A 14,983-nucleotide genomic window follows, 5' to 3' on the forward strand; every position below is an offset into this window, starting at 1 on the left:
AAGCCCCATTCCCCAACCACCTATTTCGTGAGCATAAGAAGGTGGGAAGAACGCTGCTGGAAAGGGGCCTTTCTAAGTCCAGCATTCTCTTCTCCCTGTGGCCCCCCCCCCAGATGCCTCTTGGGGGAAACCAGCAAGCAGGACTCAGGCACAAGAGCAACACTCTCCCCTCCTGTGACTGTGGAGACAGAATCATTGAACAAGAGGAGTGCAGTCAGGAGGCACCTCAAGGAGAATCTACTCCTCCCTTCTGCAAGGCAGGAATCGCTAGTAGCCCCCTCTGCCATGAATTTGCATCCTTCCCAATTTGCTCACACAAAGCTTACACGGAGGGTAGATTAAACTCAGTCTTTACTCAACAGGGTGGCACTGTGGGTTAACCCACAGAGCCTAGGGCAGCTCCCGTTGCTCGGTCCCTGCTCCTGCCAACCTAGCAGTTCGAAAGCAAAGTCAAAGTGCAAGTAGATCAATAGGTACCGCTCCGGCGGGAAGGTAAATGGTGTTTCTGTGTGCTGCTCTGGTTCACCAGAAGTGGCTTAGTCCTGCTGGCCACATGACCCAGAAGCTGTACGCCGGCTCCCTCAGACAATAAAGCGAGATGAGCACCACAACCCCAGAGTCGGCCACGACTGGACCTAATGGTCAGGGGTCCCTTTACCTTTACCTGTTTGCAGGGAAGTTGTGCGTTGATGCCTGCTCCCCTCTCCCAATTTCCTTGCAGCGCTTTGGGTATCCTCCATCCCACACTCTTTTCTGCTTCACTTTCCTAACCACTGCTGCTTTTTAAAAGTGGATTTGTGGCACTCAGGTAACAGAGGGATTTAATCCACTTTAGCTTGGCAAGCCTCCATCTGCAGCCTGTACCTGAACCCCTCCCACAGAATACAGGCACAGGGGAGTCCTCAGAAAGTGCCAAAGTCACTGGGGACCAAAGACAGCAGGCAAGGGGGGCAAGGGCTGTGGGTGCCCCCTGGCCCGCTTGCCGGCTTCCCTGTGGGGCATCTGCTTGGCCAGGAGACTCTTGTTACGGCTTCAGTGAGAGCTAAGTGGAACCTCGGTCTGCAAAGGCGGTCTATCCCACTGTGCCAGGTGCTGTAGTGCAAAAAGCAGTGAGGGGGGTTGTACCCCCCCTCCATGTCCCGCTTGCGGTCTTCCCAGTGGGGCATCTGGGTAGCCATGCGGGAAACTAGCACCAGGCTAGAGGGGCCCACCTGGGCCTGATCCTGCAGGGCTGTCCTTGAAATGTGGAATAAATGACACACCAGACTGCAGTGAAAACACAAAAGTGCTTCCAGGGCTCTTGTGGCAAATGCAGCCAAGAGCCCCTCAGAAGAATGTCAGCAGCTGGATCAGGCCCCCCAGAGGGGGGCCCCTCATCCAGCATTCTCAGTGGGCAAAGGGGGTCCCAGAGGGAAGAAGCCCCCAAGAGCAGCCGCCGCAGCAGCAGAGCTCTCCCCACCACCCTTCCCAGCAAGCAGCAGTCAGAGGCACGTCACCTCCGGCAGCCATCCTGGCTAGTAGGCTCATTCTCCCTGCGTCTGTCTGGTTCCCTTTCAAAGCTGCCTTGAGCCCCATCAGGGGAAAAGGTGGGCTAATGATGATGATGATGATGATGAAGACCATCTAGGTTGGCAGCCATGACTGCCTCTTGCATAGTTTTAACCGTGTGCTTCACGTGGAAGGACGCCCAACCTCCAACTTCACTGAATCTACGATCGCGAGAGGGAGAAAACTTTTTCCACCCCTCTTGCATTCTTCAAGGCCTGGTGTCCATTCCTTCTCCAGCAGAGAAAGGGCTGAATGGATCCCAGGGGGGGTCAGAAGGGCTGCCTGCTCCCTCCTGCTTCCCTCCCTCCCTCCCTCTGCGGCTTCTCAGAGGCAGACGGAGCTGCCTGGGCTCCTGCAGGTGAGTGACAGGCCAATGTGCGGGAGCCGGATGCATCTGGAGTGCCAGGAGGCAGCCAACCACATTCCATGCCCGCCTAATTGCCACCCGAGGAGGCTGGCCCGGTGCTGGAGTCCTGGAGGCAGAGGCCACCTGCTCTGCCAGGGCCAGCCAAGCAGAGGAAATGACACAACATCACAACAACAACAGGGGAGGAGGAGGAGGAGCCGGGAGCACAACTGACCAAATGGTCTCCTGCCTCTGGGGCCAATTTGCCTAATGGTCAGCTGGCCCCTGAGCCTCTCTGGGACCTGTGGGGCTGGCACGAGCCCAGCACAGGGAAGCGGGGAGAGGCTGCGCTCTGGCTTGGCCTGGGTGGGCCTGAGGGACTTGGCACCAAAACACGGGGTAGTGGGATCAGCCACCCCCTGAGGCCACGGCAGCCAGGTGCAGAGAGGGGTGCCCCCTGCACTGCTTGGTGGGGCCGCTGGCCTTCCACTAAGGCCAGCAGGATCTGCCCCTTATCCCCTTCACACCCCTGGACTGCCCCTCATTTTCTCCTCTCCTGACAAGCCCCCATTCCAGACCCTTCCTGAGTGCCTCTCACCCCACTGCTGCTGCTTCCAGGTCCTGGCCAGCTCCCTGGTGCTGAGCTCCTGCAAACAAGGCACTGGGTGCCTCCTCCTGCTCCTGTTCTGCATCCTGCAGCCCCTGGGGCTGGGGAAGAGTCGGGGGGCCAAACAGGCAGGTATCTTGGCCACACTTGGGGCACGTCTGAATGAGGGAGTTTGGCCAGTCTCTGATTTCACTCCTGTGGGCTCCCCATGGGGCTGGAACCTGCAGCTTTGCCCTCTAAGCATCACTGTGGCCCAGGCCCCCATTTGAAGTGGGGTGCAGAGTGGAGGCTACAGCCATGTCTGGGTGGGAGCGCTCTTGCAGCCTCTTCTCAATGTTGCTCAGTGGGTGACTGAGCTGCGTGTGGGGCTGGTCTGGTCTCCAGCCTCCACTTGGCTGCTGCAGCACCTGACACGAGCCCCCTTCCTCCATCCCTTCCTCCATCCCTCCCTCATTTCCCTACTTAAGTGGGTCGGAAAGGCACTCCTGCTGTCCTCTCCACCAACAGCTTTTTAAACTGAGTGAGGATAGGGAGGTCTTGAATTCAAGGGGGTGAGGGGTCTGTCTCGCTGGAGAGAGGGGGCTGGGGAGGATGGTGCCTCCACCCTCATCCTTCGGCTTCTTGCCAGACCCTGACGGGGCGGCCCCATCCTGGGGTTCTGGCAGGGGCCTCAGCACCCCCTTGCCTACTTTCCTCTTGAGGGATCTGAGCAGGAAGGCACTGCTGCTTCCGTCTCTCCCGCCTTGGCACCTCCCAGGTGCCCGCAGAAGGTGCCCCCAGCCCCTACCTGAAGGCTCCTGGTGAAGCGCTGCTCTGATCTCTTCTGTCTCGTCCGGCTGCCTCTTCTGACTGTCCCACAGGTGCTGCTGCCTCGGCTTTAAAGCTGGCCACCCCGCCCCGCGATGACACACGGCCCAGCCCTGCCTGCCAGGCCAAGGTGTGGGGCAGGCACACGCTGCTGCCACAACAACAGGGCAGAAAGAAGCCTCTTCCCGCCTCCCCAGGTCCTCCTTTGCCACCAAGGAACCAGCAGGCCCAAACAAGGGGAGGGGTCTTTACACCGGGGGGGGGGGGTTGGCAAGGCAGAGCCAAAGAGGGAAAGGGCATTTTAATGTGGAAGCACAAACAGAAACAAGCATAAAACCTGCAGTGCAAGGAGCAGGAGGCATCATGCTGGAGTGGTTGGGGGGGGGGTCAGAGGAGGGCCAGGGAGAGCTGGGTCCCAATCCCACCGCAGCCTTGCAGCTCAGCCTCTCTCAGCTTAGCTGACCTCACAGGGCTCGAGGGGAGGAGAAGATGGGGGGGGGCAGGGAGAACCGCCCAGCAGCCCCCCAGGCCAAGCCAAGGAGACCCCAAGACCAGGCCAGAAGCTCCTCACAATAAGCCCCCCCCCCACCGAAACAGTTGCTTGAACCACCCCTCTGACACCCCCAGGAGGCAGGCGGCTGAGGAGGGAGCCCCTTCTGCCAAGGGGGAAGACCCTGGAGAGGAGCCTCTGCCCTCAGAGCCCATCCTGCCTCACACAGAGAAACTTTTCAGAGCCCCCGGAAATGAAGGCCCAGGGTACCCCCACCATAGCCAAGCTGGGCCAAGGAAGGCCGCCTCCTCTTTGCGAGGGAACAGTAGGCAGGCAAGATCTGGCCCAGGGAAGACTGCCGAGGGGTTGTCGCCCCATTGCACTGGGCCACTGCAGGGGACATGGCTGAGGGCCCACCAGAGGAGGAGAATGCCAGTGGGGGTTCCCATGCCCTCCCTGCTCCCAGTTGAGCCTGCTCTGGAGTGCAACAGAGGGGGCACAGCCAGCCAGCCAGCCTCTCTTCTTCCTCCAGCTGCTCTCCCCTCCAGGTCCTCCCCTCTTGCGGCTGCATCTGGAAGAGCCTGGACGGATGGAGGCGTCCTGGGTTCAACTCCTGACAGCTTCTCCCTAAATGAAGTCAAGCACTTGACTTGCAAAAAATACAGTGGTGCCCCGCAAGACGGAAAACCCGCAAGACGAAAGGGTTTTCCGTTTGCAGAGGCGCTTCGCAAGATGAATTTCCCTATGGGCTTGCTTCGCAAGACGAAAAATTACGAAAAAATTTGAATTTTTTTTCGCTCCAAAACCCCTTATTTTGGATCGCTAAGCTGCTAAAAGCATTTTAGCAGCAAAACCGCTAATCTCCCAAATGTTAAAAAGCCGTTTTTAGCCCTTTTTTAGCCAATAGCGCTACTCCGTCAATGGGCTTGCTTCGCAAGACGAAAAAACTGCAAGACGAAAAGACCCGCGGAACGGATTCTTTTCGTCTTGCGAGGCACCACTGTAAATAAATGCAAAATAACTGCCTCTGTGGAACCAGCCTTACAAAAGCTGAGAGCTGACAGCCAGAGCTGGGCTACGCAGGAGGCGACAAGGCAAGTAGTTTGGTCACCAATGCCAGGTCCTTCCCCTTGCAAAATCTAGCCCAAAGAGGTCGGTAGCTCCAAGCTGTTCCCCCCCCCCCAGGCATCAATTTCTCATACGGCACTCCCCCCCCAGGACACCCCATGGGGGTCCCTGTTCAGGGCTGGGAGCAGGCAGGCGGGTCTTTCCATCCCTTGGCTCTGGGCCTGTCCCTGGACCTCTGGGACGGAGGCTGATGGCAGCCAGAGGTGGGGGAGGGGGCCGTGGTCCTTTGCACAGGGAGAGGAGCTGGGCAGGGAGGACTTGCCCCCCCAGATTGGCGTTAAGATTGCTGTCCTTTGTTCATGGGGAGGCTTCAGCCCCACAGCCCAGCCACACGAGGACAACCAGCTTCTCCCCCCGGTTGCCTGCACCCCAATCTCTGAGCAGGGAGAGACTCTGGGGGCTCCCCAGGGCTCAGTTTCCTTGGAATGGGGGTCACTGAAGAGTGGGGCGTCTTCATGGAATTGTAGAGTTGGAAGGGACCCCACGGGTCATCTCGGCCAGCCCCCTAGCTAAATAATTCTTGAGAAATGGCCTTCCAACCTCCGTTTGAAAACCTTTTTGGATATACAGCTTATTTACGCATATCTGCAACCTGAGCAGAGGGTCTCACAGCAGATCTGCCTCCCTGTTAGGGATCCAGCACTGAGCAAGGCTGACCTCTGTCTCTCCAGCTTCCAGCATCAGCCAAAAACTCAACACAAAACACTCTGGCGATTGTTTGCCTCCCTTACAAGGTGGTCCTGCTTCCAACTGGGGGTGGGATTTGCCCCCCTTTGTCTCTAGGGCAAAGGGCAGCCTCCCCCTCATGCAAATGCTAGTCCTTAACTGGCCGGCTAAGGCCATTACCTGAGCAAAGGAACTGGTCTGGCTGGTTTCCTCTGATAGATTCTACGCACGGTTTGGGAGGGAGCCAGGGCATTCGCAGAATGGCAGCGCAGGGAGGGGTTCCCCAAGACCATCTAGTCCGAGCCCTGCAGGGCAAGAGTTGCAGCTGAAGAATCCCTGACGGACAGCCACCATCCAGCCTGAGCCCCCAAACCTATCACAGCCCTATTCTAGCTCATGGCTGATGTTAGATAGGTGGGGGGAAGTGGGAATGGGGGCGGGATGTGAGGAAAAGAGGGAGAAGAAAGTGATAGAGACAAGGAGGGAGGGAGGTTCTGGGTGTGGGGAATGGGGGGGCACTGGGTGTCAGGGTGAATCTGAATGTATGCGTTAATGAGTGTGTGTCCCTAACTGGGAGAAAGTGTGTCTCTAAGGTGTGTGTGTGAAGACCCTGACCGCCTCCACTGCCCCCCATGCCCACTTGCCTTCCCCCCCCATCCAGGGCCCACCTGCTGCCAATGCCAAGAACGGTGCCCGCTCCCACTCTAGGGACTGGGCGCCACCCAGGTTGCCTCTCCCCCTCCCCCCCCATGGACTCTCCCTTTCCAGCCCCCTTTGGCCCCTTCAGGAGCTTCTCCTCCCCTCCCCCTCCCTGCCTCTCCACAAAATGAATGGCAGCTTAAAATATGCCTTGGTGCTGCTGGTGCTGAGCCCTGAGCCGGGGTGGGGTGGATTAATTAAAGCGCTGGGCACTTTTGAGTCACGCCAACATCTGAGGCCTTCCTGGCGCAGGGATGCGCGCTCTCCTTCCTGCAAGTCTGCGCATCTCCCACTGCTGCCTTTTTGGCTGGCCAGTCCAGATTCCTACCTCAATGCAATTGTGTGTGTTTGTACCCTTGGCGTTTAATTACAGTGGTACCTCTGGTTACGAACTTAATTTGTTCCAGAGGTCCGTTCTTAACCTGAGGTACCACTTTAGCTAATGGGGTCTCCTGCTGCTGCCGCTGCACGATTTCTGTTCTCATCCTAAGGTAAACTTCTTAACCCGAGGTACTACTTCCGGGTTAGCGGAGTCTGTAACCTGAGGTGTTTGTAACCTGAGGTACCTTGTTGATTATTAGCATTCCTATGTTTTTAGCTTTTTCTATTTTATCTGTCTTTTTGCATTTTGTACCTGCAAGAAAACGTGGGCTCCACATAGATGTAATAAGAACAAGACCAGCAGTCGGCTCTTTTCTCCTCCGCCTGCCCAGGGACAGGTGGCCATTTCTTCACCTGGAATGTTTGCCGGCTGCTTCCAAGACCAGCAGAAGCCCCTCAGTTGCCCAGGGGAAAAGGAGAGCCAGTGTGGTGTAGTGGTTAAGAGCAACAGACTCGTAATCTGGTGAGCCGGGTTCGCGTCTCCGCTCCTCCACACGCAGCTGCTGGGTGACCTTCGGCCAGGCACACTTCTCTGAAGTCTCTCAGCCCCACTCACCCCAAAGGGTGTTTGTTGTGGGGAGGAAGGGAAAAAGGAGATTGTTAGTTGCTTTGAGACTCCTTCGGGTAGTGATAAAGCGGGATATCAAATCCAAACTCCTCTTCTTCAGCCGGACCTCCCTGAAGCAGCCCCGACAAGCAGCCGGCGGAGGCAGAGCCAGCCGTTCTGGCGCTTGGCTGATTCCTGCCTGTTCTGCCTCTGGAAACCCCTTGGTTATTTGCCACCACGTTTTCCCTCCTGGCGAGGAGGCCCATTGCTCCACTTCCCTCAGGCTCTGGAGCTGCTGGTGGCTCCGCTGGCTCTGCTTTAGGCAGAGGCTGCAAGTGGAGAGGGGTCCCTCCACTCTTCCTTCCTTCCTTCCTTCCTTCCTTCCTTCCTTCCTTCCTTCCTTCCTTTGCTCGGCCTGCCGGGGGTCTCTGGCCCCAGCCTAAGTGGCCTCAGGGGCCGTGTCAGGCAAGTGCGGAGGCCGCTGGGCAGGCCATGGCACAGAAACCCCCATGATCACAGTGATCACAGGGCGGCTGAATCGAAGGGACCCCCGAGGGTCACCCAGCCCCCCAGGTCTGCCCCCCAGGCCCAGCCCTGCCCCCCCCCGTGGCCTTGCTGGGCCTGCCATGAGGGGCTGCAGCAGAACAGGGGTCTCCCGCCAAGCAGAGCCCACGGAGCAGGGCCAGGCCAGGCAGCGGAAGGAGGAGGGAAGTGGACTCAGCCGCTCTCCGTGGGGCTGACCCACATTTCTGCTGTGTTCCAGCACTGGCTTGAAACCCTCCATGCTCCTGTTCCAGTTTAATGGCCCAGGAGGGGTGGGGGTTCCTGGGAAGCCCTTGCCGTCCACCTCCCCCCCACCAGGCCGAAGGAAAGCCCCTCGCCCCCCAAGCAACGGGGGGGGGGGGGTTTGCTTTGTTAGCATCATACTCTCCAAGTGTCCTGATTTTCCAGAGACGGTCCCAGAATGACAGAAGCCGTTCCAGGGTCTGATTTGATCCAGAAGGTCCTGCTTTTCCACATCCTGGAGAACAATTGAAAGTGGTGGAGAGATCAGAGGAAATGCATGGAGCATTGATTCCTTTATTGTAAATGGAACCTTATGCTGTCTACTCAGAAGTAAGTCTCACTGTATTACTCCCAAGTAACTGGGTCCAGACTGGGCAGCCTTACACTCCAATCCGAAGCATTTTTACTCAGAACTAAGTTCCAGAATTCAATAGAATTTACTCTCTGGTAACTTCCTGATCATTTTCAACAGCTTCTGTATTATTATTATTATTATTATTATTATTATTATTATTATTATTACCCACCTTTTCCCCTGTCAGGGACTCAAGGCAGCTTCCAGCTAAAATTTTATTATTTTATTTCATTCTCCTTATCTGCGGAAGCTGTTCTACAGGATCCCTTCGCTCACTCATGTTTTCTTTACAAGAACCCTATGAGGTTTGTTCGGCAGAGAGGTGGTCATTTGCTCCAGGTGACCATTCGACATCAGGAAGCTGCTCCCACGTTTCATCTCCAGCACACACAGATGCCGCACATTGATGCAGAACAGAATGTCCCTATTTCCATCAAAGAAATGTAGGAGGACGTGGGGGGGGCTGAAAGGTCCCCTCTTTGGTGCCCCCCTCTGATCATCAGAGCCCTCTCTGCATCTCCCAAAGGCCTGGAGTGGAAGCCCCTAACCCCACCTGCCCTCTTGGAAAACACCTGAATGATTCAGCCAGTTGTGGCTGCTCCAGCTGACACATATCTGCAGAGATAGATGCACATTTGCACATACATACAGTAGGCACTCGATTCTAAAACGTGGGTGACGTGACCTGGGTGCAGTGGTGGCAGAGAAGGAGGGCCTGGCGCAGAGTTCCTCCTCGCCCTCTTTCAGGGCCAGATCCTGGTCAGCTAGCACCCCCTGCTGGGTCCCCTGGCTTACTGAAGCCAGCAAGCACTTGGACACCATAGGGGGCAGCACCTCTGAGCATGGGCAGAGAGACGTTTTTCCTGCTCACTGAGCAACCACTGTGCCCAGACACTTAGGAGTAAGGAGCAGGCTTCCTTACAAGGGAAAGAAATCTCCCAAGGAGGCTAAAACTCAGTAAAAACACACTATCGGTTTTGATTTATTCAATTAACAAAATCATATATACCACTTAACTGTAGTAAAACCTCTAAGCAGTTTACAATTTCAACAAAACCCCTTAATTTCATGCTGAAATACAGTTTCAAACCAGCAGACAAATTGCCATCTCAGCTAAAAGCAGATTGAGACAGATGGGTCCTCAAAGCTCTTTGAAAAGCCAAAAGAGGGTGGCACCACTGAAACTCCTCTGTCTCTGGTGCCCACCAAGAGCTGGGCATGAAGACACCCCTCTTTGGGTGCTGAGGCGGCTGGTGCTCAGGTGAAGGGAGAGCAGGTGAGAAGGGGGCTTCTTCACGGTTGAATCCTGCACTGAGGGGTCCAGGCCAGGCGGAGGAGGCTGAGCCTGAGTCTGCCACATGGCCGCTGGGGGGCACCCTGCCCACACCTGGCAGCTGCCTTCTTCCCTCTGGGCCGGCTGGGCTTCTTTCCATCTTCTGTTGCATTGATGGAGTTTGGGACACCCCCGGCCTACTGCCCACATCACGGCCCAGTTTGGGACGGGGAAACTGGCAGGGCTGGTGTCAGCTTCTAGCATCCTTGGGTTGCTGGTGGGAAGCAGGAGGTGTCCAATAATGTAAACCAAAAAGAGAGAGAAATGTTTTCAGAGATGCCGGAAAGAGTGGTGGTTTATTGTTATATTAGCCCACTGCAGTTCAGCTTGAAGGAGATTTACCCCATAAAGTCTTCAAACCGGGTGGTTTTTGAGCTGCTGATAGAGGAACAAGTGAGATAAGCCCTTGAAGCCAAAATATAAAAATAAACCACCCCCACCCCACCCCAGCATCTTTGAGAAACTTTCTCTGTCTTCTTCTTCTTTACATCCTGCCAGGGCCCAGCACTGGGGCCAGAGCTGAGGGTGTCCTGCTGACACCTGGCCCAATTCTCCCCACCCCACCTTAAAAGTTTCCTTCCATGGCCCAGCTCAGGGCAGCTGCACCTAGACCCCATTTAATTTCCCACAATGCCCCTGACCTAACATCACGCTGGGGCATCATGGGAATTTTAAAGGGTGGCTAGATCTGGAGCTGGCCCAAGAGAGGACACATTGTCCATGGACCCCCAAACCTGCAGCCAGATTCCGGGAACTGGCCCTGCCTCCAGCACGGCGACATTGGGACGTGGCGTGGCAAAGGAGAGCCAGTGCCAAGAGGGGAAAGGGGTCAGGCCACCTCAGAGGTTCTTGGGTTCAATGTGGCCTCAGCTGCCACAGCCCAACCCAGAAAGTGCCCCCCATTGGCGTCTCGGCTTGGGGTGGGGCATGTCAGCAGGGCTTTCCACCTCTTGTGTAAGACTGGAGCCCTGCAGGATCATCCAGTGACGCTGAATGTTGGGAGATTCAGGGCAGAGGAAAGAAAGCCCTTCTTGCCACAGGGCAGAAGGGTGAAGCAAAGGCCTTCTCTCCCAGAGGTAGCGATGATGGTCACCAACTTGGATGGCGTTAAAGGCAATCAGACAAATTCACAGAGGATCAGGCCACTGAGGGCTCCCAGCTCCTGAGGCCACAATTCCTGACTCTTGGGGGTCCCTTCCAACTTTATGATTTCTCTCCACAGCAGGAGGCAGTAGGTGCCTCTGCACAGCAGTTTCTGGGTTCACAGCCTGCAGGTAGAGACCCTTCAGGGCTTGCTCTGGCAGCGAGTCAGACCCTTGGTTCCTCCAGCTCAGTGTTGCCCACATGGCCTGGCAGCAGCTCTCCAGGATTTCAGGTGGAGTCATAATAATAGTAACAATATTCATTCTTATTATTCTTATTAATTTCTTATTTATACCCTGCCCACCTGGCTGGGTTTCCCCATTGCCTCTCGTACTTGGATATGCCTTTGGGGACTGAACCTTGCACAACAACATTGTTTCAAGGCACGGATTATCAAGGAGCTTTGTGAATTTTGCACAGAATGACAGGAAAACCATCAAGAAACCACAGAAGAGCTGTGTGGACAAAGAGGCAACCTGTGATTCAGTGAAGCAGATTATGAGGTTCTGTAACTCTCCATGCCTCAGAGCCATGTTTTCCCTCATGCCAGTGCTGGAAAGCTCTTTTTAGTGACAACCAATGTCCCCCCCCCCCTATGCAAAACTTGAAATCAATCTTTGCCCATTTTTCAATGCCTCAGGGTGGAGAGGGACAGAGAGCACCTGAAATACAATTATTTAAAAATTGCCATCATCTGTGCAGTGGATCTTTAAGGTTCAGCCAATAGCATTTGACGGTGGTTGTGTGTTCAAATAGTTTCATCATTCCATGAGATCCGGTGTGTCTGTCCCCCGACTCTTGTGGCCCCCCACTTTCTTCCTCTTGCCTCCCTCCATATTTCCTCCATCTGCTACCCCTGGTTTCTCAGTTTGCCTCTACACGGTTCCATCCTTATTTCAGACACTGTGATGTATTGGCATATTGCAATGTTGATAGATGGTGATAGATCACAATGTTGAAACCCAGCCATTGCCCGGCCCTCCCCAGTTCACTCCCCTTTTTCCCCGACACTCACTGCTCAGGTGCCAGTCTGAGGCTTGAGAAGCCCATGGAGCTGAATCAGGAAGGGAAGGCCTCCCTCATGAGCCCAGGAGAGGAAGATGGTTTGGGATACAGGTGGTGGATTTCTGCTGCCTCTTTCTCCATCTAGGCACCTTGCACTGTGGACTCCACCAGGTATAACCCTCAGGAGGAAGGCACTTAAGGCCTTCGTGGAAGTCTGCAGTCTCTGTGGCCCCTGCCAGGCTGCTTGCCAGGGCTGATCCTTGCCCGATGTCTGGATTTCCTCTGCCTCCAGGGTCCCGGTTCTGACAGAGTCATCCCACAGTCTGAAATGGTAGCTCTCGGCCCTAAGGTGGGGGTGAGAGGCCAACAACACGTCAGGAGCTGGTGGGACCCAGGCACTGCCCTGTGGCAGCCGTGGGTCAATGGGAGCTTGGCTTCCCCATTGCAGACACTGGCTGTGGGCTTCCTGGCTGGTTGCTGCTGCCGCTGCCTTTCTGGGATGGGGTGCGCAGAGGGACCCCCCCCCAGCCTGGGCAGGAAGCTTCTCTTCTCTATCAGGGCTGTGGTTGGGTGAGGGATGGAAGAGACAGCAGCTCCCGGCTCAGTCCCTCTTGGATGATGCCCAACTCTTCCCGGGAGATGAATCACCGGCCCATGGGAGGTCCACTGTCATGTTGGCCCTGGCCATTTCTGCAGGCTGGACCAGAAGGTGGTGTTGGGAGAAGCCTGCTCCACACCATGGTTTTAGGCCTTTGGGGCTCTATCCTGTCCCACATGACTTTTGGCACCTGTGTGAGGCTACAGGGAAAAGTCCTCCAGAGGTTTAGCTTAAAATTTAGCTGCTAAAGTGTCATCAGTACATGGCTGACAGACAGTTCTAACTTTCTTCTTCGTCTGCCAGCCCCAGACTGAGAGCGACTGGGGAACTCTTCTCTTTGTCCAAGTTCCCCAGGTCATGTGTCATTTAAACATTTATAGCATGTCCCATTTTACTTACCTTTCCTCTGAACTGAAAAGCCCCAGATGATGTAGACTTTGCTCAGTTGCTCCATCCCTTAAATCATTTTGGTTGCCATTCCCTGATCATGCAAGCTGATCAGAACCATACATGATAGTCCCAATGCAGTTGCACCATAGATTTGCATTATGATATTGGCATAATGAGTTTCAGTTCTTTTCCTAATAATCCATTTAGGTACCGCTCCGGCGGGAAGGTAAACAGCGTTTCCGTGCACTGCTCTGGTTCACCAGAAGAGGCTTAGTCATGCTGGCCACATGACCCGGAAGCTGTACACCGGCTCCCTCGGCCAATGAAGTGAGATGAGCGCCGCAACCCCAGAGTTGGTCACTACTGGACCTAATGGTCAGGGGTCCCTTTACCTTTACGGAACCCACACACTGAGTTGGCTGCCACCAGTTCAGACCTCAGGAGCGTATAGGTGCAATTAAGATTTTTTGCCCCAACATGCATCACTTTACACTTGTCATTTTACCTCCCATGAGCTCAGGGCTCATCCACACATTTCTGTGACTTGCTGTTTGCTCTGATTCGGTGGTCAAGAGGGTATTTTCACAGAGAAAGCAAAAATGGTGCTCAGACACAGAGCTTTAAAGCACAGACGTATGCCCAGAAGTGTTGGAGAGGTCCTTTTGGCACTCTTCTCAGTCTCTCTTTGTTTTAATGACCCTGAACAATTTAGTGTCATCAGCAAACGTGGGCACCTCATCGCCTAGCCCTGTCTCTAGATATTTTATGAGCAAGTTAATAAGCACAGGCCCCAATACAGATCCTTGGGGGACTCCACTTTCTATATCCACTTGGAGACCTGTCCATTTATTCCTATTCTTTGCTTCTTGGTTCTTAACCAATTATTCACGCCCAAGAGGATCTCTCCTCTTATTCCATGCCTGCTAAGCTTACTGAGGAGTCTGTGGCTGGTGAAGTACCGTATTTTTCGCTCTATAACATGCACCTGACCATAACATCGTTTTTAGAGGAGGAAAACAAGGGGGGGGGGAATTCTGAAGAAACAGTGGATGTATCATTTTTGTGCCTCATGCTGTGGCCACAGACATGTGATCTGATGGTGAATTTGGGGTGACCCAATGCAAAGATCCTGAGGATCCATGTGGATCCATGCTTTGTAACCACGTTTTTGCACCACTGCAGCCCCACGCAACAGTGCGTGCGTGATTTGTTTGATGCAGGCTGTAGCCATGGACATGTAATGTGATCTGATGGTGAATTTGGGGTGGCCCAATGCAAAGATCCTGAGGATCCATGTGGATCCGTGCTTTGTAACCACGTTTTAAGTGGGGAGGGAAGGAAAAACACAGAAGGGACAAGGAGCACAAGAGGGGTGCGCAAAGAAGCAGCTGGCTAAGAATGCAGGAGAGGGGTTTAGCGGGAGGGAGGAAAGGAAGGCAAAAGTTTCCCCCCACCCACCCACCCAAGCCAGCCTTCTCTCTCTCTCTCTCTCTCTCTCTCTCTCCCCCCCCCCACCTGCATGTTTTCCGGCTGCCTGTGAGTCCCTAAAATGCTTCCCTGGACGCAGCAGCACCGGAGCACGGAGAGGAATTAGAAGGAAGGACGCGATCCTTTCCTTTCCCCTCTGCTTGCCTGGAGGGGAGGGGATTTGCCTGCTCTTTGAGCAAACAGGAACCGAAACAGAAGAGGGTGGGCAGTAAGACCCTGAGGCAGAATGCAGGAAAGCAACAGCTTCCTCTCTCACGCGCGATTGGATTTTTGCCTGATTTTTGCCCCTGCGCTCAGGCCAGTCGGCTCCAGGGACCACACATTTGCTCAATAACACGCACAGACATTTCCCCTTACTTTTTAGGAGAAAAAATCTGTGTGTTATAGAGAGAAAAGTACGGTAGTTAGTCAAAAGTTGTGTGGAAGTCCAAGTACACAGTGACATCTGAATCACTTCGGTCGGTATGCTGAATGGCACTCTTGGAGAACTTTAAAAGATCAGTGAGACACAGTTTGCCCTGGCAGAAGCCATGCCGACTTTGCTTGAGCAAGACTTGTTCTTCTGTATGCTTGGCAATTCTATCTTTAATAATGCTTCAAGCCAATTTTTGTGGAAGGGAAGATAAGCTAACTGGTCTGCAATTTTCTGGTTCCCCCTTTAAAAGG

The 14,983-nt window shown here is 54.6% G+C and overlaps 1 protein-coding gene across 1 annotated transcript in view; it reads right to left on the bottom strand.

Annotated features, from left to right (window-relative positions):
- Positions 1–14,983, bottom strand: part of EPPK1 (epiplakin 1) — a 56,923-nt gene that overhangs the window by 4,236 nt on the left and 37,704 nt on the right. Inside the window, exons 3-6 of the mRNA XM_083449781.1 lie at positions 12,839–12,850; positions 11,991–12,185; positions 9,567–9,907; positions 3,289–3,511 (exon numbers count right to left, since the gene is read on the bottom strand). Of these exons, the coding sequence (XP_083305907.1) occupies positions 3,289–3,511; positions 9,567–9,907; positions 11,991–12,185; positions 12,839–12,850 (771 nt within the window). The remainder of the gene's footprint in view (positions 1–3,288; positions 3,512–9,566; positions 9,908–11,990; positions 12,186–12,838; positions 12,851–14,983) is intronic.

This window comes from Podarcis tiliguerta (assembly GCF_965153285.1).
Source record: "Podarcis tiliguerta genome assembly, chromosome: 7".
Classification (NCBI taxonomy): domain Eukaryota; kingdom Metazoa; phylum Chordata; class Lepidosauria; order Squamata; family Lacertidae; genus Podarcis; species Podarcis tiliguerta.